The sequence below is a fragment of the Psittacula echo genome (assembly GCF_963264785.1).
Source record: "Psittacula echo genome assembly, chromosome: 16".
Classification (NCBI taxonomy): domain Eukaryota; kingdom Metazoa; phylum Chordata; class Aves; order Psittaciformes; family Psittacidae; genus Psittacula; species Psittacula echo.
The window spans coordinates 8,132,448-8,156,138 of NC_137752.1; the positions used below are offsets into that span (position 1 = coordinate 8,132,448).

Genomic DNA, 23,691 nt, shown 5'->3' on the forward strand with positions numbered 1-23,691 from the left:
TTTAATCTAGAGCTATTGCTTAAGCTCTTCAGTCTTTGGGTGCAGAGGGAGTTGGCAGTAGCTGAGCCTCAAAATGTGTTTACGTGCTTCCCAAGCCTCACTCTTTATTAAGGATCTACAAAAATAAGGAAGAAAGGAAGATTGACAGGTTACTGCATAGCCACGTACACGTAAATAGTAAACACTCCCAAATGGGTTCGCCATGCATTTCTGTTTGGTAAAACAAACCAGCAACAGTTTAGCATTGGTATTTCAAGCTGTCTTTAAATATGCATGGCAAAGAATGATAATTAGAGAGAAAACGGTGTGGTTCTAAGGTACTTTGCAGTGTTCAGCATCTCCATGCTTTCCACTGGTGGTGTGGAGTTTACCCAGCAGTTTACTGCTGTTGGGTGTCTGATTGAGATGTATCCTGCAGCCTTGGTGATGCAGGCTTCTGCCTTGCTGGGTCTCCAGAGCAGCTGGATCTGGGAAGTCTAATTTCCATTTGCTTGAACAGTCAATAGCTTGGCAGCCTCCATCAGCTTCGAGTGTAGAGATGTGGCTGTGAATGTGTTTGTGGTGTATAAACAGTGTAAGTGTCGGAGGCTTGACTTCATGTGAAATTAGGATTGAGATTTGTGTGGTGCTGAGATCTTGGGATGCTTGAAAATGGAGTTGCTCACCAGGATGCTTGACTTCAGGCTCTGCTTATTTTATACTTTGTATGGTGCACGATGATGTTTAAAAGAGCTTGCTAAAGCACCAGTGATTTTCTTCAGAAGGAAATTAGGAGGTTGTGTTCAGGCAGGTTCATGCAGGGTGGCTGCTGCTGTGGGTTTTTATCCTGCTTTTCTAATGTCTTGGCTTTCATTGAGCCAAGATCTTTCATGGTGCTTAGCAAAATGAAGTCCCAGTCCTTTACTAAGTGACACAAGCCTTAAGGTTTCATGCAAATATGCCTTGGATCTATAGGCTTGTCATCCTTGGGTAATCACTAAGAAGGATTTGAATCCTCATATAATGGTTGCAAATTTTACCCGCGTTTGCAAGTCCCAACACCTATTGGAAGGGTGGCTGTGGGCTCCTGGGCTATCTGGTGGTTCCCCTTGCCCCCTCCTCTTTGAAGGCTTCTTCTCCCCTGTTTTGAAAGGCTTTTACCCTGGTAACTTTTGCAAAACACCACTTAATGGCAGAGTTTTTTTTGCTCCCCTCTGATCTGTGCGGCCCTATTATGGAGGCTGTCTTATAATCAATGTAATTGAAGATCAGAGTTAATGAGGACCTCTGTGCCTGCAAAATCCCCCGAGCGATGCTAGGCCTCAGATGTTAGATAAGGAAATGATTGGGCTGAACTGAAAATCTATTTGGCTAATTAGATGATGCATATTCCCAGATGCCAGTGGGGAAAAAGAATGTTTCACAAAATAAAAGAACGTGATTTCAGAAGAAAACACTTTTGGCAGGAATTAATTTCTGGCTCTTGGGAATGTCTCTGATACGAGACCACTCGTATAAGAAGTTGTGTGTTGGGTCAATTCCCTCACCTCGACTATGGAAGTGAAGTGGGAATAGCCCATGTGGCCGCTGCCCATTCGCATCCTGAGCCTTGCATCCTCATGGACACCACCTGCATGAGCTGGGGATGAGATGCTTCAGTCTTCTGGATCATATTAGTCACATTGGTCCACATTTCTGCAGAGACTTTGGACTCAAATCCAGTGTCTCATGATGCTCGGTAGCGTAAGGATAGGGGAGAAGAGTGTCCCAGCTGGTGGACCATTTGCTGGGGCACATTCATAGGGAGAGGAGTGATCAAATGAAGTTCTTTGGGTCCGAGTGTTGGTGAACTTGGTATTATTTTGCTAATCTTGACATCACAGCAGCTTCTGAAGAGTCGAGTTCTGCTATTGGGCCAAAATGTGTGTTTGGTGGGTTTTTTGTTTGTTTTGAGTTATTTTTTAGCTGCTTACACTCACCTAACACACTTCGTTCCCACCTTCCAGGCAGCAGCTTCGTTGTGAGCGAGGGGAGCTACTTGGACATCTCCGACTGGCTTAATCCAGCCAAGCTGTCCCTGTACTATCAGATCAATGCCACGTCCCCCTGGGTGAGAGACCTGTGTGGCCAGAGGACCACCGATGCCTGTGAGCAGCTGTGTGACCAGGAGACAGGTAAGGGAGGCTGGGGAAGAGTGAAGACCCTGGGGAGCTTGGAGGTGTGAGGGTACTTCGACACCCACTCGGTTCACCTCTTTAGCCTGGTGTTGGGCATGGAGGTCCAAAAGGTACCAGCAGGGTCATCCAGTGGTGAACCCCATCAGCAAGGTGTAAAGGAGATGGGCACAAGAATGAGGATTTGAAATGGTGGAGCTGTCACCTCTTTGGTGTGGCAGCAGCAGACACATGGGGTTAATCTGTTTGTAAGTTGTGCTCTTTGCTGTCCAGTTTGGACACCCTACTTGTGAGCTTGCCCCATCTCCATCCCTTTGCTTTTTTGACCATTGCACTGCAGAGCACCACATTTTCCATTAGTGCTCCTGTCTGATGGTCACCTCGGTTGAATCTCTCCTCCAGCTCTTCCTCATGGAGTTGGGAAGTTGCCATCTTTCCTCATCCGTAAATGGCCTTTTGCTGAGCATATTCTGCTTGCAGCCAGCCCTGCTGGGACTCTGAGGTGTGGGGCTGGGCAAAGGAGAACTGTCACCATTCCTTCGGCCCTACATGCTCCTGCGTGACAAATGGGGGTCCTGGCATCTGCACTGAGCTGGGCACATAGAAAACAGCAAGCATGCAACTAGTGAATGAAGGCAGGGGGTTTGCAGGAGTGGAAGTAAGTATATGTGACCCCAGCCAACGGCTGGCCATTGAGAGGTGACGTCTCAGCTGGAACGGGTGACAGGACCTCGCATGGGTGTTTTCACTGTGTGTTTGTGGAGCAGGCTCATAGCTGCAAATAGGGATGTTGGTTTCTGGTCTTGCCAGGGTGTTTGGAGGGAGGTGGCTCACAGAGACCTTTTCTAAGCCTCCCACTGCTGTTAATAGCATCTTGAGGGGCAGAAATCCTTCATGAACACACCATAGGCTGGCAGAGGGGACCCTGGTCTCATCCCTCCCTGCTCTGCTGAGGTGCAAATACTGAACACGGTCACATAAATGTTTTCTTGCTCTTCACATGAATGTTCTCTTCTCAGTACTCCTGTTCCTCAAGGCTTGTCTGCACAGAGGCACTGCTGCAGCAGGATGATTACTTGGGATGAATTTCCCATGTAGATGAGCCCTGGGCATCACCTACAGCCCCAATGAGGGCTGGAAGGTGACAGCAGCCACCCCGGCAGATGGAGACGGTGCAGGAGGAGGCTCTTCTCATCCAGATGTCACAGAGCAGAAGGGTTGTTTCAGGCAATGGCGCAACGCAGCCACCTCAGTGGGAGAGGGAGGATGCGTTCAGCTCTCCCTCCATTCAGAGGAGGAGGAGAGAAAAAGCTTTGCCTGCAGCAGAAAGGTTTGGATCCAGACCATGACTTCCCCTTTGGAACCCCACACACCATCCTTGGCATGGAGCAGGGCTGCTTTAATGCTCACATGGCCCTGCTGCGAGGAGCGGCTGTTTCCCCATGCCATCCCAGCTGCTGCTCTCCCTCCATCCCCAGCTCACAGGAGCAGCTTGTCGCTCTCATTGGACGCCCCACGCTTGAGCGGGATGTGTCAGATCTCATCTGTAAGGAAGGCAGGGATGCTCCTTAGCCCGGGATGTGCTTTGCTCCGCACTGCGCTGGATCCGAACCTCGCCAGCTGCTCTACAGCTCCCATTCTTGGTTCCCATCCTCCCTGCTTACCCATAGTGGGAGCCAAGGACAAAGCAGCCTTCATCTGAACCTTCAGGTTCCTCACCTGAAGTCTCGATCGGCTTCTTTCCCTTCTCTCCAGCCTGGGAGTTTGCCTCCTGTCAGTTGGATCCGCAGGGATAGAGCAGGACCGGCCAATGGGATTGTTGATTTCCAGAGCCTAAATCTAAGACCTCTCTTAAGAGGTCCAAACTTCACAAGAGCTGAGCAAGCACCCCCTGAAAGTGATGCCTCTGGAAGTGCCTTTTTGACACCCGATCCCAGGATATAGCCCCAAGCACGCACTTACAGTCATCACCATTGACCAGCCTTTAGCTGCTGAGGAGTTCCCGTGCCCGGCTGGGCAGGCTGTAACTCCATGATACACTGCATGTATTCTCAGATTTATTTTTATGAATGTCATTCTGGTTTTAAGGGTGATTTATTTTTATCGCCACGAGAGAGGCAGGCCTGTGGTTTTACTGTGGGACATAAATCCTGCCTGAATTCCAACCTTTTCAGGTCAGGGATTTTCATCATCTCCGTGTGCATCCCAAGCGATGGGTCCTCTCGGGCTGGGTGAAGCATCCATGAGGACCGGGGTTTGTCCTGTCTGGAGGATAAAAGCCTTGAAGGTTTCTCCTATGGAGAGAAGCACAGCCAGGTTTGAGGTCCTCCAGTACATTTATTGCATAACCCCATGGTTGTGTGCATACAGCCTTGTCCCAAAGCCTCCTTGCTCCAAGGTGTAAGCAGAGCTGTGTGAGCAGCACTCAACATTAGCGGCATTGCTACAGGCTCCTGGCACATGTTTAAGGCCCTCCAGGTCACGTATGCTCTGTCTGCTGAGTCTTACCCCTTCCCAGCACCGCAAACCTCCTTTTGGGTTGGAGTTTCAGATGAGATCTGTCTGTACGATGTGCTTACTCATGACTCCAGCCACCAAGTACTCCTTCAGTATGAGTAATAGTCGGCTGTGAAAGCGGAGGCTCTGAAACGCTAGGAAATGCCAAAATACATTTTGCTTGCCTGACCTTAATTTGCCTTCCCTTGTGTCTTCACCGTGTGACTCACTCTTTAATTAAATGATTGCTGCCCCCCCCCCGACAGATTTCAAACCCTCTTTGCAAAGCACCAGCTCGTCAGAGCTTGTCAGAGGGAGCACCAACATCTGCACGTGAGCAAAATAGCATCTTCCTCCTTCTCCTCGCCTTGGAAACAGGCAAGTTGGCTGATTAGACATGACTGACTGTAGATACAGGTGTAAATGGATGCTGCTGAAGGTCTTCCTCCTGCAGATGCAACACAGTGGCCATGCCCCATCCGTCACATCAGATGGGGCAGGTGCCTCGCCGGGTTCGGGATGTGGTCCTTGTGGTCCTCAGGATGTGATCCACATCTCCCCATCCTCTTGGCAGGAGGTGGCTGTGGTGCTTGGAATGAGAACAGGGAAAGGTTTGTCATCTTCTGGGACTTGCCATCAACTCTCCTCACTCTCTGCATTCTGGACAGATGTGGAGCACATTGGCAGTGCCACCACTCGTACCACGCACTGGGATACCTCTTGTGTAAGATTCAGGAGTGCTTTTTCCCTGGCCTCCCTTCCCAGCACCGGTAACATTGATGAGAGCATCTGTTTCCAGCAGCATATGCAAATCCTGATTTGTGAGCACAATTACCTGCTTTGTATGCACAAAACTGATTCACTTGCACATTCTGTGGGCATTGCTTAAGAGACCTGCTGGAGAATCGGTCCCTTAGGGCCAAGTGCTGGAAGAAACAGCCTCTGATTCTGTGCTGTCAGGCTTGCTGGAGCAGTGGCATAAATGAGATGGATGGCACCTTGATTAGCAGGTGCAAATGGGTGGGATTTTTTTCTTCTCCATCTATAAATCAGGCGTTTTGCCATCAAAATCCTCTCCTTTGCATCCACAATGGATGGCACCCCTAAAGCAATAGGCACTGCCTTGTAAGCACCAAAGGAGATGTGGTAAGGAAGGGTCTTTCTGGAAAGTGGCAGGAGGAAGCAGAAAAGGTTTCCATCATCTTCCAAATGGATGTTTGTCACCAGAGCTGCAGGTGGTGTTCATGTGCAGGTAGGACAGAGGTCTTACGGGCAGGACACAGATGGAAGTCACCTTTAAACAGAGCTGTTCTTTAAAGGTAACCCGTTAAGGGGATTTAGAGGTGGCAGTGCTGAGCAGGTAAACCAGGAGATGACCCATCTTGGTGCAGGTGTATTTGTGTTTATGAGAACAGCCATTTCCTCCCATAGTTCAATTTAATATCATGCAGGGGTTTGTGCACATCAAGTAATATTTGTTTGTTCTTGTGCACTTCTGCTATTTTCACTGTTGGAGGACCCGACCGTCTTTATTGACTTAGACTTTTCTAAGATGAGCTTCTGTCTCTCTAAGGTATGGAGTTTAATAACTTGGTCAAAACCCATGTAATATACGATTTCTCTTCATGTGGCGGCACAGCTTGCCTCGTGCACCAAGCAGGGCAGGAGGCAGTTAACTCCCAAGTTAATTTAGCTTCGGGCTGAAGTGTTATACATAAACAGCAATCAAAATGCATGCCTTCGAGGGGGTTGAGTTAAGGTTATCAGTGCTGTCTTTACACTCTCATTTTCTGCCATTAGAGTGTTTAATCCTGCAGTTGCTAATGTTCTTGTAATGGCATTTCTGTGCCTGTCTAAAGACCACGGAGGGGAGGGAAGAGAAATGAGTTTTGCTTTACAGAGCTGGCCCTGGGCCCATCTCTATGGCTTGACCCGTCCCACCAGTGCTGCAGGAGGTGGCTTCTCACTGCCGTGGTCAGTTACGGGGCAGTGTTCACCCCAGACGATGACAACCGTGGCACGTTGGACCACCCTTGGGACCTCTTGCTGCTTCCTTGCATCAGCTGTGCATGTGTGCCCAGGGAGATCTCCCTTAGCGGTGCGGTGTAGGAGCTGAGCAGATGATAAATGAGAGTATAATCCATGCAGAGCATAAACCTAGGCACAATCCTTGGAAGCTAAGCTTGCGCTTAGGTGTTATGATGGATCTGAGTGAAGAGGGCGACTTACAGAAGGGGGAGAGGAGGGATAACTGTCACATTAACTTCAGGTTTTCCCTGTGCTGGGTCAGCTGAGCAGAAGCCGCCTTCCCTGTCTTGTTCCTTGAAAGCTAAAGTGCTTTTACAGACATTTCTCATCAGCAGGAAGCAGACTCAGCTTTGGAAAGTGCCACCCCTTAAGGCCAGGGACTGCAGACAGCAAGGACAGGAGGAGAAGCTTTGTTGGAGGAGCCATAGCCCTGGGTAGGAGCCAGCCCTAACTGAAGGAGCAGCTCTCTGAAGATGCTTCACTTGCTCATTGAAGTTGGGAATTTGATGAACTATTAAGACCCTTGTTCATCTTTGCCTGTGTTTAATTGCTTCCTTATCTCCTTCTGAACAGGGGCCCTTGCTCTGCCATATCACAGGGGCACAGCAAACTCCTTAGGAAGGGTTTTGTTGTGGGGTTTTTAACTTTCCTCTCATCCTGACCTCTGCTGATGGAAACCCTGGTGCCAACCCTTGTGCAGATGTGTCTTGTCCTCTCCCTGGTGATCTCAGCCTTGCCATCGTGCTGCTGGGGGCTGCTCCTCCCAGCAGATACCTGGATGTTTTATTGTTCTTATTTATACCGATTTTAAGCAGAGAAACTCCGTTCTGGGGGAGGACTTGGTGGCTGAGATCTCTTGTATGGTTCTTGGGGTTTGCTTATCCCTTGTAGGGTGATCATCCCTCAGGAGGAGGGCTGGCAACAAGGAGAGGTGCTGCTTTAGAGGGATCCATGGCACCTTCCCAAGGGTTATCATAGATCTGGATGCAGCCAGGTCTACCTGCATGGGACTTGCTGTAGGCAGGGAAGGAGACGGGCCAAGGCAGCATTGAGTGTGGTTTGGAGACAGCATCGAGGACCATTGGACCATGCCATGCCCTGGTGGGAACCCTGCAGCCTCCTTGTGCACTGAGGCTCCAGGATGAGGAAGAACAGCCTGTGTGAGATGCCCATGGGGTCACAGCGTGGACTTTACGTGGCTGGAGGACATGAGGTTGGGTTCACCCGCATCAGGCTGTTGGTGGATGCTGGATGAAGAGGCAGTTTCTTCTCCAGGAGCTCAGGAACCTTTTGCAAAGGATTAAATCAATGCAGGGCTTCCTCCGGATGCAGACAAGACCCTGAGGCCTTGACAGCTTCATTATGGGAGGTTGGTGGTCATGGACATTGGAGGGATGGGGTGGTTTGTGTTGATCTGTCGGTGGCTTTTGTCACACAGCCGGTGCTTAGGGCATCGCCACCACCTTGGGAGGGACACAGCAGATATACAGTGTCCTGTGTGGTGGCAGGAGACAGTGCATGAGGCCAGCATGAGAGCACCCAGATCGCCTCTGCCCCCATGGGGACTCCAGGGCAGTGGTGACAAGGGACGTGGTCCTTGTCAAGCACTGAGCTGGTGGCCAGGACAGCAGCACGTGGGCAGGAGACACCGTTTGAAGCTGCCTTTGCTGCCCTGGTGAGGGGATTCAGACCATGCAGCTCGAGCTGCTGATGGGGGGAAGGCTTTGCATCCCTGCAGCAGGGAAGGAGGAGGGACCCTCCGGTGCTCCCAGCTCGGAGCAAGCTGGTAACCCTGGAGATGGCTCCGCGCTCACCCAGAAGAGAGGGGCTTTGTGCTGCAGCCCCTCTGTGAACACTGATGCAGTCAGGGCTGTGCTCAACGGCTGCCTCTGTTCACTGAAAAATGCCTGGCGCTGGCTTGCTGCCCCTGCAGACCCCTGTTCCTCCCGTGCTGTGGTGCGTGGAGGGAGGAGAAGCAAGTGGTGTTGGGATGGGATGAGGGCTCTGCAGCGAGGACAACCCAGCTGGGCTGCAGAGCCCGAAGTGGCAGGGATGTGATGCTGCTGCTTTCTGGCTTGCTGGCAATGAGAGTGCTCTGCTGGGGCTGGCGTGTTCCCTGGTTTCTGTGTGTGTCCATAGATGAGGGGACCCAAAAGTTGGGCCCAGGCTGAGCATCACTTCAGGTGGGAGAGGCAGGTGTGATTGTGTACATGCAGTGCTCCTACAGGTCTAAAGGTGCGTGTTTGTAGCCCTGCAGCCCCTGGATTTGTCCCCAGGATGGTGCCTTTGTGGCTGGGACATGGCCTTGGCACAGCAAAGCATCCTTCTGGAATGAGGGTGAATGCAGAGATGCTGCTGTGGAGGAGGGAATCACGGACACCACCGGTGCTAGCAGTAGGTTAAGCCGCAGGTTTGCTCCATCGCTGCCAAAGCCCCTCCGACTCCTTAAGTAAAAATGCCAATGGTAGCACAGAGCAGCTTCTCCGGGAGCACAGGGACCCTGGGAGCATCCTGCTGGGCGGGTGGGTTAGGGGGATCTTGCAAGGATCTTATCACCAGGGCTCATCTCTGCTCTAACGAGGATAACAGGGTGGTTCATCCACAGCCCTGAGCACTGGGACAGCCAGGAAGGCTATGGATGCAGCAGGAGACCCTGTCAGGAGCATGGTGCAGTGGGTGACACGGAAGGATGGTTCAGTTTAGATATAACAAAAAAGAGAGCTAAAGCCTCGAGCTGTGCTGGTCAGGAGGCAGCAGGAGCTGGAGGGCTCTGTTCCTCCACATTGTTGGCTTTGCACCGTGGCTGTGCCACTGGAGGTGATGAGCTCTTATGTGGCTTGTTTTAGATTCGCTTCCTTCAGGCATGAGCGAGCCTCAGCGTGGACCAGCCTTGAGCTGTGGATGCTGATGATGCTAACGGGCAATGCAAGAAGCCCTTTGTTCAGAAACAGGGGAAGCTCATGTCCACATGCAGAAACCAGGTCGATGTGTCCTTAGCTTGCCCGGTTCCTCCAGGTGAGGCTCTGGATCCTTCTCACCTCAGCTAAGGGCAAGAGTGATGCCTGCAGCACAGTGGGGCCAAAGCTTCTGCCCATGCAGCATCCTGTCACCTTGCATGGCAAGGCACTTTGAGCTGAGCTGCCAGTAGTCTCTTCCACCAGGCTCCATGGGGATGAAGGCACAGCAGGAGTGAGGGTGCAGGTGAGATGTGCCTGCACTGTTCGGGGATGTGTCCTGCTGCTTCAGACAAGGGTTCAGCCTCCTCGAGCAGAAACTGGCACAGGGAGTCCGTGTTACCTGTCATTCCTGCTCTAGTGGAAGGTGTCCCTGCCCATGACAGGGGGCTGGAGCTGGATGAGCTTTAAGGTCCCTTCCAACCCAAACCAGTCTGGGGTTCTGTGATGAGAGGCATGGTCTGTGATGAGATTTGGGGTGAGGTGAGGGGAGCAGGGGAGGATGGAGAGCAGTGCTGTGAGGGCTCATGGCCTCAGCTCTCCGCTCATCCTTCCATGTACCTGCACTTGTCACATGAATAACATCCTCTGAGCCTCTCTAGAGCTTTGGTGTTGCATTTCCTGCTTTATGCATCTCTTCTCTGCAACAGCAGAGGTGTTGCCCCCCTCCCAGTGCTTTTCTTAATAACACATTGAACTATAACATGGGACCTCCAGGGCTGAGCACCGGGACCTGCTCTCACTTAAACTGAGCGAGCAGTGATTCTGTCTTTTGGATTATCCAGCCCCATCTATGTGTTATGAATGCAAAGGAAGAGGAAGGACCACACACGCCTGTGTACGGCGGGCAGGGTGTGGGTTGGTGGCTGCACAAATAGGATGCTTGTCACAGCAGTTTGTAGGTCCTGAATCATTTGTCCTCCCGCAGCAGCTGAACACTGCACGGAGGCGTGTGCAGGCCCTGTGGAAACTGCATCCAGTTCTCAAACTTGGTTACTTGAGTGTATTTTGGTCTTAAGCTCAGGTTGAATCCCAACTTAGCCTGAGCAGTGCTGAGCGGATAACGGCACCCGCGTTGGAAGTCCACGGGATTTAGTAGCTGTGAACAATGATGCTGTTGTTTTGGCTTTTGGGGGGTTTGGTTTCTTTTAGCAGCATGTTGAAAGCTGCTCTTTAGGAAATGTGCTTACCCTAAAGAAGGGTTAGAGGTATGGGAACCCCTTTTCCTCCCACTTCAAATGGCTTTATCAGGCATTTCTTTGTCCATGGGGATAAGCTTTGCTGGCTCAGCATCGCACCCAGAGAAGATGAGGAGAGACTGAAAGTAACCAAGTAGCTCAGGAGGCCAAAGAAGGAGGGTGGATGCTGCTGTGGAGAGAGCAAAAGCTCATGAAAACCTGTAAGAGCACAGCAGGTTCCGCTGAGGTACTTTGGAAACCCCACTAATTTCCTGCTCGTCGTTCTATATACAGAAATAGATCCTAAACCATCTGTCCTGAAGAGATGGAGCCCCTGCTCCTCCAATAGACTGCAGTGCTCATCTGATCCCGTGTTGGGAGCCTTCCTATCCAGTTGTTCAAACTCTGCCAAAGGGGTGCCTATCTCCCTGTGGGAAGCTGTCTCCAAGCCCTCGGGTGAGGGGCTGGTACCTGTGCATTCCCTAGCGTCCCAGCTCTCAGTCTACACCCAGCTGGTGCCACTGTTTGCCCTCTCGAAATCAACCTCCCACTGAAGCCTCAAGCAGCAGCCGAGGCTGTTGGAACTCCGGGATTGGAGTCGATGCAATCAATATTTCTGCAGGTTGATGGAGTTGCTCTTCCCAACACCAAACCGATGGAGCGGTAAACAAGCAGCCAGACAAAATCAACCCTCCCGCACCATGGGAATGGGATTCACAACCGGCAACTGGGCCGTTTGGTGCCAGCCCCCGTAGTGTTTTCCCCCCTCCTCGCTCTAATCTCTGTGGCAGCAGCTGAGCACAAGCCGGTGCCCCAAGACTCCGGCTTTGCTTCGCAAGCACTTTGGGACGTCTCTCGTTTGCAGAGCACATATTTGTTATGCAGTGAGCACCAGGAATTAATGATCCACAGCAGGGCCGGGGAAACTTGCGTGGTAAGCACCCAAGGAAAAAATAACTTCCCTGGCTTTAAAGCCACTGATGGAGCCATTAGAACCCGTGTTTTCCTGCAGGGAGGCCGCCCCAGCCCCCAGGCACTGCTGAGCCAGAGCAGGGCGAGTGCCACCATCCCTCTCCCAACTCCTTCCCTTCAGAGGAGCAATGTTCCTGCCGCTCCCATTATGAATCATGAGGTTAGCAGCTTTTGACAGATCATAAATCAGTGCTTCGAAGTCGCTGGGACAAATCCCAGGACATTTAATCTTTAATATTAGACGTGTTTAAGGCAGTGAATATTTCATGAAGGTGCTGTTGCATTTTAGCACATCATTAGCTGTCTCTTCCCCCACTCCCCCTTTCTTTTCTTCTTTTGCTGCCTCCCCATTTCCAGGCGTCTCTTCCTTAAAAAGCTCAGCAGTTGAACCCCGTCTCGCTCCCTCCTGACAGTAAAGCTCTTTACTGTAATCCCTGCGAGGCATTTTAAGAACTTGCTTAGGATCCTGATGAGCACACAGGTACCTGCCAGTCTGCATTACCACTATGATGGGGTACCCCACTCATTCTCTGCAGATCCCCATCACTGCTGCTGGTGTTTACTGCTCAGCCTGCTGCACCATCAGGCAGGATGGGGAGAGGAGGAGAAGGGGGAGGAAACACCAGGAGCAGCTTGTAACAGAAACTCCACGTGCAGATCCAATTAATCTTTTGATTTTGCTGTTTCTTGCTCCGGGTTATGTATTTCTATGGAACATGGAATCAATTCGGGCCAAGCACGATGGGGTTTCTCGTGCGGGAAATGTCTTTTCTTGCTGTCAATAGGGTGTAACGGGGTGAGGCAGCACGCAGAGAGCGGTGGGGAGTGGGGCCGAGAGCCCCTTAGCTGTGGGATGGGGGCATGGTGTGAGTGCTGCCCATGGAGGATGGAGGTTGGGGGGTTCTGCATCCTCCTGTGGGAGTTTGGGCTGCAGGAGACCCTGTTGTGCTGTCCTGGTGTGAGGTGGCAGGAGCAGAGATGGGAAGCGGATGTGGCCAGGATGGGTTGGGAGCATCCCTGTTTCCAGAAGAGCACCAGTTTCTTGCAGCTTTCCACATCTCATCTCCTTCTCAGCATCTCCTGGAGGTTTCAAAAGAGTCCAGAGTGCTCCAGATTCATGGCAATGACCAGGAATGGCTGTGAACAAGCAGAGATGGGCAGGTTGCTGATGTACCTCTGGGGCACAGAGGTCTGATCTTCTCCTCTTCTCTTACAGGAGAGTGCAGCTGCCATGAAGGTTATGCCCCAGACCCCGTCCATCGCCACTTGTGTGTGCGCAGTGACTGGGGACACAGCGAAGGGTGAGTTTGCTCTGTCCTGGCTCCCACGTTGATGAGAAGCCCAGTTCTCCTCCCCACCATCACTGGCACCAAAGACATAGGATCGGGCTGTGCTGCTTCCCTTGCCAAGTGATGTGCCACGGCTGATCTTTCCCTCTTTGCCTTCCAGGCCATGGCCATACACGACGCTGGAGCGAGGATACGACCTGGTCACAGGAGAGCAGGCACCAGAGAAGATACTCAGGTGAGTCAAAGGAGGGTTCAGTTTGGACACTCAAGAGGAGAGCCAGTGAGGACATCCCAGTGGATGCTGCCTCTTGATCACTCCTGGCTCTGTCTTGTTATGCTGGCTGGGGGACACAAGTGTCGTTTGGCTTTGACAGACCTGAAAGATGAGTCCATACTTTGCAGACAAAGGGTTTCCCTCTCATCCCCATAGCCAGACACAGCAACAGCAAGGACAGTGTGCACAGAAAGTCCCCTTGTACTGAAATGAAGAGCTTGACCATCCCCATATTCTCCCCATCACATCTTTAGCTGTTCACAGAGTCATAGAATCCCAGCCTGATTTGGGTTGAAGGGCCCTTAAAGCTCATCCAGCTCCAATCATGGGCAGGGACACTTTCCACTAGAGCAGCTTGCTCCAAGCCCCTGTGTCCAACCTGGCCTTGAACACTGCCAGGGATGGGGCAGCCACAGCTTCTCTGGGCACCCTGTGCCAGCGCCTCAGCACCCTCACAGGGAAGAATCAGCCCTAAACCAGCCTCTCTGCCTTAATTCTAACCTAAATCTCCCCTCTTTTCTCTTACGGCCATTCCCCTTGGCCTGTCCCTACAGGCCCTTGTCCCAAGCCCCTCTCCAGGTTTCTTGTAGCCCCTTTAGGCACTGGAGCTGCTCTAAGGTCTCCCTGGACCCTTCTCTTCTCCAGGCTGAACCAGCCCAGCTCTCTCAGCCTGTCTCATTTGTCTTTCAGGACAGGACCAAATGACTAACTTACACCATGGTGCCACCGCTGCTGTGACTTCCAAGTGGTCTGATGCAGAAGAGTGGCCACCGTTTGCTGTGGACACTCTCTTCCTATATGACACATTTCTCCTTATATATATTTGTCCTTATATAGGTCTACCTACAGTTTGGGTCAAGGCCTGTGGCTGCCTGTCAGTAAGAGCTTTGTGGTACCCCCTGTGGAGCTTTCCATCAATCCTCTCGCCAGCTGCAAGACAGATGTTCTGGTGACAGAAGATCCAGCAGATGTCAGGTAGGAAGCAGATTTCCTCCTTTTCCTCACGCTTGAGTGCCTACACTGCTCTTTAAATTGTTATTGAGGATGCAGCAATTTCCATGATGATAAGTCTGATTAATTTTGTTCCAATAGGAAATGTGATAGCTCTCCAGGCTCTTTGGGTCCTGATGGGTCTGGGTTAGGCCTGTGTATATAGCTCTGAAGCCTGCCAATCCAGGCAGGTAGATTGGTATGAACCTGTGGCAAGGCGGTTTTGAAGTGACTTGAATCTGATGTCAGATTGGATAGCTTAAATTGATGCATTTACCAGTATGGAGGTGCTGTCATCTTTCAGAAACTCATACTTGTATCACATCTATCCAAGTCTTAGTTGTCTGCTGTGGTGTTTGTGAAGAGCCAAGTTCAGGGGACTTTAGGGATTCAATTCCTAAGATATTTAGTGTGTATATCCCTCTCCCTCATTGAATTGAGGATGCGACTGTTGGGTACCAGGGAGAACCTGTGATCCCTCCTTCCCTCCCTTCCTTCTCGCTGCCTTCTCCCATTGCCTCAAGACACGATTTCCAGACCTGCAAATCCTTGTCTGTGTTATGAATCATCTCTCTGGGTACCAGCAGGATCCTTACGTCTCCCAGCCCTTTCTGTCTTTCCAAAGCGATGGGATGGTGGATTTCCATTCTGTCCCATCATCTTGGCAGGGCTACGGTTGGAGCAAGAGCTTACAAAAGCTATGGCAGAGCCAGGGCTGGCATCCAAGAGGTCCTCACTTCCAAGGGTGTTTCTGTGGCCCATTAGTGCTGTAGAAGGAGACTGATGGTACATACCTATCACAGCTTGGCTCCCTTCAGAGTGTTGTTTTTCCTGTCTGTGGAAAAATGTTGCTTTCCATATGAGAAGGTGATGGGTCCCCTTGCTTTATGTTAACGTTTTCCAAGCCAAAACGCCAGGAGAACATGATTTCTTTCTTGCCTCCTCACATCTTCATTTGAAGTAGTGAAAGTAGAGGCTGGGAAGCTTGCTTTCTGCTCCAGCACCTTGATTGTGTCTTAGCACTGATCCTTGTGTCTCGATTGGGATGGATGAATGCCAGGCAGAGGAGGGATGTTTCTGGCACGGAGGCTGTTGCCTGCTCCCTTCATAAGTGGAATCTGAGCTGAGAATTCCAGGTATAAATATTGGAGTGACCCAGGTAGAGTAAGGGAGGCGAGTTCACAGCTCTTGTATCTTACATACAGGAGATGCTGAATTATTAAAACCTTAATAAACGTAATACTAAATATTTGATGTTGAATTATGGAAGGGTTCACAGATACAGTGAAAACTGAAAAGCAATCTATTATTTCTGCATTAGAAATTAAACTACTTCTCAAGCAGGGACCAGGCTGTAAGCTTGGGGTCCGAGCACTCTAGGATGGGTGGAAACCAGGGTTATACTGCCTGCTCAGGTCCACTGCAGGTGGTGAGCAGGGATGCTGCTGTGTTTGATGCTCATAGATATTCGTGTTGGCTTGTGTCCATTGTGCTTTCATACAATGAGAAAGGTACTTTTAGAGCTGTTTATCTTGCACCCTCTTCACTTTGTCCCCTCTGGACTGAGACAACTCTTGGTAGCTTCTCAAGGGAGTATTAATATAGAAGATTTGGTGGTTCAGATGTCCAGATGGTGACCCCATTAATGTCAGACCTACCGCTGGAGATGAACACGTGCTGTCTATTATGTAGGTGTCCAAGCACAGCCATCCCTCTGCATGGGAGGACCTATTCCCAGGGCTATCCTACTATCTGCCCTTCCATGCTGGCAGCTTCCGTAGCACTTGAGCTCTAACACATCCCCATGCCAAAGGGCAGATCCTGGGCTGCATTACACCAGCTTCAACACGGCTGCATCTCAGCACCTCCAGTGCCCTGTTTGCTGTCCTGTGAGGATGTGATGGCAGCTCGGTCCTGTGTTTCTTCTGTGTCTCTAATAACAAGTGTGCTGCATTCCTCCAGACCTTTCGTTAGTCTGACACCTCTTGGCACCAGGGTCACTTGTCTTGATGAGTTTAATGGAGGGAAATTGCAGCGAGCCTGGTTTGGAGAAAACAAGTGATGAAGTCTTTACAGCTCGGAGGGTTAAAGGTTCAAACGTGGTCTTGTGTTTTGATGAAGGTGCTTGATGCTGTGGAAGAGCAGGTGAGGCTCTGCCTTTCAGCAGCCCTCTGGAGAAGCGCTGGCTCCATGCTGCTTCCCTGGAGGGATGCTGTTCTTCATGATGCTGTTCTCTGTGTGTTTCACTGCTGAGCAATGCAATGGCATGTACCGATGCTGTACTGGATGGGAACGAAGGGTCCATACCTCCTCCTGCTGCAGCCAAGTAGAGAAACTTCCTGCGGACAGGAGCCAAAAGGTCTACTGCAAACATCCCATCAGGGATGCTCCTGCGCGTGCTGGGGCTTGAGTGGGATGGGACTTTGCATGCAGAACTTTGTGATGGAGGTTTTAGGGCTGTGCATCATAAATTAAGCACGAGGGTGCTTAGAGTCAATGAAACTTGTATATATAATTGATCAGTAGCCATAGAGAGCATCCCCTCCTTGACCCCGGACTCTGATTTTCCACACGATGATCACATCAGTCGCATCTGGAATCATGGCAGCTACACTCATGGTGATGTCTTTGTTCATGGGATGTTGGCCAGCAGTGCTGAAGGGCTCTCCCCATGCTGGGCAGCCTCTGGTTTGGTGGTTTGGGCTGGAGGCCACGGCCCAGGCTGGGCAGCTTGTCCCAGCTGCACATCCCCTGCCAGAACAAGAAATACCTCCAATTCCCACCTTTTCTCGCTTGTTTTCCAGATCCCTCTTTGTTTCCCATTCCTTATCCCTCTTTCCTTACCTGTATTTCTCCCATAACCTGGTGGTAAACACGGTAATCCATATATTTTTTAAACGAATTGCTGTTAGCTGTTTAATCCTTCCCACTGGCCTTCCTTGGACGCTTTGCCACCTCTCTTTAGCCCTTTAAGGGACACCACTTGTCCTGTGGGACTGGGAATCACTATAATTGTGGCAGTTTATGCTGTTCAGCTCATAGGGAGAACCTGCACCCCTGGGTCCCACCACTGCCAGCACCGAGCATCCCTGCAGGGGATAGTAAAAGCATCCCTGCGGGGATATAATAGGAACATCCCTGGAGGGGATAGTGAAAGCGTCCCTGCAGGGCATAATAGAAGCATCCCTCCAAGGGATAATAGGAGCATCCCTTTGGGCAGGGCTGGCTGCTGGGAACCGACAGGAGAGATAACCTAGGGAGCAGAGAGTGGCTCTAGCAAGTGCCTGTGGTCCTGGTTCGTGGTGCCACCTTCTCTCTGCAGAAGAAGTTGCTAATTCCTGGTGAGCAGCTATAAATCAGAGGCACGAGCCTCAGCTGCTGCCTGACATGACATACAGCTCTATCGTTATGGCAACCATAGAAACAAATAAAAGCCTTGCCTTTGCTTGACAAGGCTTTGAGATGTCCTGATGGAGAGAAAAGTGTTCAGCGGCAGAATGAATTCTCTTGAACTCGCTGTCGATTCATCTTCGTTTTGCTCCCAAGTGAGCCCCTTTGCTCTCGGAATTCTTTGCCCAAGTACAATCAACTGGATTTTTTATGGGGTTTTGTATTTGTTTGTTATTTCATTTCCAGTTCTCTCGGTGCAGAGCTCTGTCCCCGTATGCATCCTGTCTCGTGTTGAAGATGCATTCCATCTGTGTCTGTACGCATCCTGTCTCCTGTCGAGAGCAGGAGCTGGGCTTTTGCTCCTTGCCTGTGGCTTTCCCTGCCTCGGCCATGCTGTGTCTTACAGGGGTTTGCAGTGTTGTTTTGCAGTGATTTGGGTACTCAGGGTTTACAAGTGGGTGCTGAGAATGGCGGTGTGAGGCTGCCTGTAAGTGAAGGAGGATGAAAAGTGACGTGGATGAGAAAGGCGAAGGGAATCTGGGCCAGGAGAGGAGAATCAGCTTTGCTGTGGCCACACTGCAGCAGCAGCAGCAGAGCTCATCTGCCCTGCCCCTTATCTGCAGGAGTGCAGGAGAATGGATGCTGCTGCAGGTGAGCATCACTGAGGCTCAGGAGTTGGGCTGGGCTGGTCCCCAGGGGCACCATGCTGGTGGGGGGACACGTTGCCCACTCTTCGTGACATTCAGTGCAGGAGATGCCATGGGAACTTGGTCTTTTATCCCCCCCTTTTCTTTGCACCAGACAAGGCTGTGATTTCTGGATGCTTAATGCAGGAAGAAACCCCTTTCTTGGGCTGTTCCACAGTGGGTACCCGGGTTGCTGCCTGCACTTGCTGTTTCGGTGCCAATAAAGTGCCTGTGAGCGGAGGCAGTCGGTGATGAATGAATGGCTTCAAAGATGAAGCAAATTGATCGTTGCATCACCAGGCACAAGTTACTCATTTCTGAGTAATTCATTACCTTGGACATCACAGAGACACTGTCATCCCCATGGATAACATCCCTGCTGCTCTGGCATGGGCTTCTTAGAACCCTAACATGCTATCATCTAGCAAAATGTGGTGGAGAAGCAGCTTGCAGTGCTTACGCTGGGATAAAGGCAGCCTTTGGCCTCATCCTCTGGAGGGTAAGGACAGATGCTTTACATAGAAGCAGCCATCCTCTGCATCTGTCAACTTAGCATCCTCCTGGCTGCTTATTGGGACTTTTCCTGCTCCCTGCATCCCACTTTGATATATGAGAGTGGGTGAGAAGCACCAGGTACATCTCACTTGGCTGTGAGGTGGCTGAATGGAGACGGAATCTTGCAGCAGCCACCGAAGGGTGTGAGCAGTAGAATGAGAGGAATTACCTGAGGGATGTGATAGGGAAATAGGGGTGGAAAGGAAATCTTGAGCTGAAATCACCCGGCGAGTGTCTAAGGTAGGTCAGAATTGAAATGCAGAACACCCAGTGCCGCTGGAAGGCTGGAGGGACCTTACTGCCCTCACCTTGTCTCTTCCTGGTCCATCATCAGCCGGGGGTGATTTTTCATGCCTAGGATCCAAGGGACATTTCAGCCTTCCTTCTTCAGGGGTGGTTAATAGCTCCTGCTATGGTTACGCTGAGTTTAACTCTCTCTGTGCTCGGAACCCACTGCGGTTGTGAGGTCTTGATGCTGGGCCATAGAACTGCCCAGGGAATGATCAAACCTCTTAGGGATGCAGGGGGCGTGAATTTGGACCTGGCTCTCAGGTCCATTGTAGGGAGAAATAGCTACAAGTTTGGCAGCTGAGCAATTGCTGTTCCTCTCATCACGGTGCCTGAGAGCCCAGGAGGGAAAAACAACCCAAAGAATGAACAGATTTTGTTTGTATATTTATTGAGACAATTGTAAAAGCCCCAACACCCACCAAATACACAGATGTCTCATCCCCAGATTTCTTTTAATGTATCTGGGATCTCCCATCACAACGAAGGGGCTGGCAGTGATCTCTGTCTGCCCCAGATGTGCTGCTGTAGCTGTGTGTCCATCCATTCAGCCGCTGGAGCAGCATCCTGCCAACACTGAGACAAGCAGTGAGCACAGAGGGTTTAGAGAGGGGACTTGAAACCACTGTGCTGCTGTGCGTGCTTAGCTGAAAGGCTGATGCAAGGCAGCAAAATCAAACCTTGGGTTTCTTCAGTGAAAGGCGCTCTCCCATCTTTGTTTGATGGTGTTATTTGTTTTGCTGTCCCTGCCTTTGCTTTGTGTTAAATATCGGCTGGAGCGTGCTTTGTAGCTGCCTGTTCAAAGAGCAGCCCCGTGGCCCCTCTGTTTATACAGCCTCTCTCTCCTTTTTTTCCTGAATTACATTTTTTCCCTTACTATTTGAGTTTTATTACCTTTGCCTTCATGTGCATCTCCTGCCTGTGATGAGGACTAGAAGGTTTGCAGGCAGGAGAGGGACCAGGTTCATCCCCTGGCCTTGGCTCTGTGGCAGCATGGTGCTGGGACAGTGGGGACCAGTGCCAGGCTTGGAACAGGGAACTTCTGCTCTCCTCCTCTTCTTCCTTCTGTGCTGGGGAGGGAGCTGTGGTGCTTTTGGTGGGGATGGAGACAGCGGTGTCACACCAGCACTGTGGGGCCTGGGGAAGGATGCTCAGTGTCCCTGCCCTCTCTCAGCAACTTTGTCCTTAAGGCCCTGAGATGCTCCAGGATAGGGTGGGATAATGGCCTCAGTCCCATGTGGATGCACAACTGTCCTTCAGCTTCACTGTGCAACTCTGGGGATGCGGTCCCATGCTAATGCCTTTCTTCAGCTATTTCTTAATGCAGCTTAGTGGAAAGTTCTGGCACCATCCACCAACCACTTCTGGTGAGATTTCAGTTGCTTAAAACTTGCCTGACATGGACTGGGTCTGCTCCTCCTTTGTTGTTTTCATCTCCTGTACCTACCATTGGATCACTTCACTCAAATGGGAATGCAGGTGGACATGAACAGGGGAGCTTTGTCCATTTGCTTGAAGGACACCGTGAGAAGCCACCATTCCTTAGCTTGGAAAGGACTCTTGAGGAAGAAGTTTATTTTCGTGGGGGTTTGGGGATTGCTGAAGGGAAGAGAAGGATGGCAAGTCGCTGCAGATGAGCACTGTTCTCCCCATGGAGGGACAAGGGAAGGCAGCTCTGTGCCAACCAGACATAACCAAGAGGCAAAGCTCCCATTCGCCTTCCATGCAGGGCAAGCAGCTGCCTGCTGCGGCAGTGACCACACGAGCTGCTGAACCCACAAGCCAGGGCTGCTGCACTCTCCAAAGACAAATGAAGTTCATTAGTTTCAGCTCCTGCTCCTGAGCAGCAGGGACCGGGGTGATGTTTCCATCAGCTCCGATGGACTCGGTACAGTGCCCCACTGCCACGGCTGCTGCTCCCGCGGGATTTGCTCCATTCCGGGATGTCACCCCAGCTCCTGGGGTGATTTATTAGGACAAAATGCCCTCTATTCCTTTCTCTGGCCTTGGGACAGACACGAGAGCCATTGGTGCAGCGCTTTCGAGGCAGCTCGGAGTAGCTTTGCTCATGCTGTGCTGGTCCTTCTCACTCCATGCAGTTTCCAGAGGCAGGAGGGATGCTCTGCAGGCTCTCCCTGCCCCCCCCCCGACAACCAAAGGAGGAAAAACAGCTCAAAATGAGGTTAGAAGCACCAAGACGCTCAGTGCATGGTTTAAAATCAGTGTTGAACAGTGCAGGAGATGGCGTTTCCTGCCTGGTGTTGGCTCATGAAACCTTTCTGTGCTTTGCAACCAAACTGTGGTCGCATCATCTGCCCTGTTCCTCTGCCCTGCCCACGTTTTGCATCATTGTTCCTTTCCGTCTCTTTCATTTGTTGCTTACTCAGCTTATTCTTGCTTTAGATGTTTATAAGCATCCGCGAGGTCTTTTTCTGGTCTCCCTAGATGGGACTTCTGGCAACAGAGTGAAAAGCAAAAGCTTCCCCCCTCCTTTTCCCTGATTAAAGCCAGAGGTCCAGTGGGTGGTGATGCTTTCCCGAGCACTACGCCGGAGTGTGTTAAGCAGAGTATTGTTTTGAAGGACTAAATCAAAGAGAGTTTTGGAAGCAGGGCTGGGGAGCGAGCGGGGAGGGGGGGAAAAATGAGCAAAATCAAGAAAATTAGGTGAAGCCTTGCAAAAAAATAATCTCGTCTTGGGAATTGCCCTGCTTTCACTGCCTGAAGAATTACTGTGCCATAATCAATTCAGCTCTAGACGTTTCCTGCGGTGGTTTTGATATAATGAGGTGCTATTGGCTGCAACCAAGTGCCTTTTATCATCACGCAGATGAGTGCAGTTAAGGACCCGCTGCCACACTGTGCTGCAGGCTCTGGTGGGGCTGAGCAGCGCTGGTGCTGCCCAGGGTGGAGGCAGGGAATCATAGCATGGTTTGGGTTGGAAAGGACCTTAGGAGCATCCGGTTCCAACCCCTGCCATGGGCAGGGACACCTCACACTAGACCATGTTGCCCAAGGCTTCGTCCAGCCTGGCCTTGAACACTGCCAGGGATGGGGCAGCCACAGCTTCTCTGGGCACCCTGTGCCAGCGCCTCAGCACCCTCACAGGGAAGAGCTTCTCCTTGTCTCCAACCTGAACTTCCCCTGTTTCAGTTTGAAACCATCACCCCTTGTCCTATCGCTACAGTCCCTGTTGAAGAGCCCCTTTCCAGCATCCTTGTAGCCCCCTTCAGACACTGGGACCTGCTCTGAGGTCTCCACGCAGCTTCTCTTCTCCAGGGAAGGAGGGGTGGTGATGACAGTGTTCATGGACCACACAGCCCTTATGTATTTCATAGAGCACGTTTTTCACCTCCTCTGGAGGAAAGGGAAGTGACTGGCGTTGAGCAGGCATTGGAGGGGAGGCACATGATGGAGTGAAGAGCCCCCAGCTGCACTGGGGCATGCCCAGTTCTGCTGGCACTGGGTTTGGGGTGAGAACATGTTCATGTCTCCTGCGAACAGGAGATCTGGTTGTTGCACTCCAGTTCCTCATAGCATCACATAGCCAGGTTGCTCAGGGTTGTTTTGCCTTATATTGAAGGCAAAACTGCCCCAGGCTGTGGTATTATCACTGGTGCTGCTTCCCCTCCTGGCTGGTGGCTCTGTGTCGGATGTCCCCTGTCACTGCCTCTCCACGTCCATCCCTGCTGGGTTCTCTCCCAGCAGCAGCTCATCGGGAGCTGTGCTGAACCCAGCAGAACACACAATTAAACACCGGATAGTACTTCCCTACTGCTGCGAAGGGCTTAAAATGACATAAATGAAGAAGCTGAGAGTTAAGGCAGGATACTGTGTAAATATGCACTGAGCTTTTGTGGTGGGAAGTCTCTTTATTCAGTTCAGTTTAGTCCACATTCCCTTTTTAGTTGGTTTATTTTAATCAGTGCATATCAAACACGGACGGGCCAGAGCTGGAGATGTTGGCTCTGAAGTGCTGGATTCAGATCCAGGTTGGAGCCATAGCTGAGTAGTTTATAAAGGGTTAACGATAAAGTTGTGGGTGGTTTAATAAAGGGCTCCTTGATGGGTATTGTTCAAGGGTTGAATATGCTGCTTATCCACACAGACATGATCTATAGGTGTAATAGGTCCCTGATGTGTATTAGGGCTCATCTGCCTAAGGGAATGCTGTGGAGCAGCTGTTCTGCACTCCCTCCCCAGGGGAATGCCCTGAAACCCCCCTTGGAGTTAACCCACCATGGAGCTCTTGATCTCAGCCCCCCTTTATTCCCAACTGGAGCAGCTGCAGCAGGTACCTGGAGTAGCATCCCAAAGCTCTGACCTCTCCACTGTGCTGTGAGAGTCTGGCCTGTGTTGGCAATGTAGAGTTGCCACAGGGCCCTGCCAAAGTCAGTCCCATGTCCTCTGCTGCAGCTCCAGCACTGCCAGGAGCTGCTGT

The 23,691-nt window shown here is 51.2% G+C and overlaps 1 protein-coding gene across 1 annotated transcript in view; it reads left to right on the plus strand.

Moving 5' to 3' along the window:
- The window catches only part of ASTN2 (astrotactin 2), a gene marked incomplete at its 5' end in the record, with an annotated part of 331,301 nt that overhangs the window by 132,953 nt on the left and 174,657 nt on the right, over nt 1-23,691 (plus strand). The window contains 4 exons of the mRNA XM_080630379.1: nt 1,986-2,153; nt 12,998-13,082; nt 13,231-13,305; nt 14,182-14,319. Coding sequence (XP_080486505.1) covers nt 1,986-2,153; nt 12,998-13,082; nt 13,231-13,305; nt 14,182-14,319 — 466 coding nt within the window. The remainder of the gene's footprint in view (nt 1-1,985; nt 2,154-12,997; nt 13,083-13,230; nt 13,306-14,181; nt 14,320-23,691) is intronic.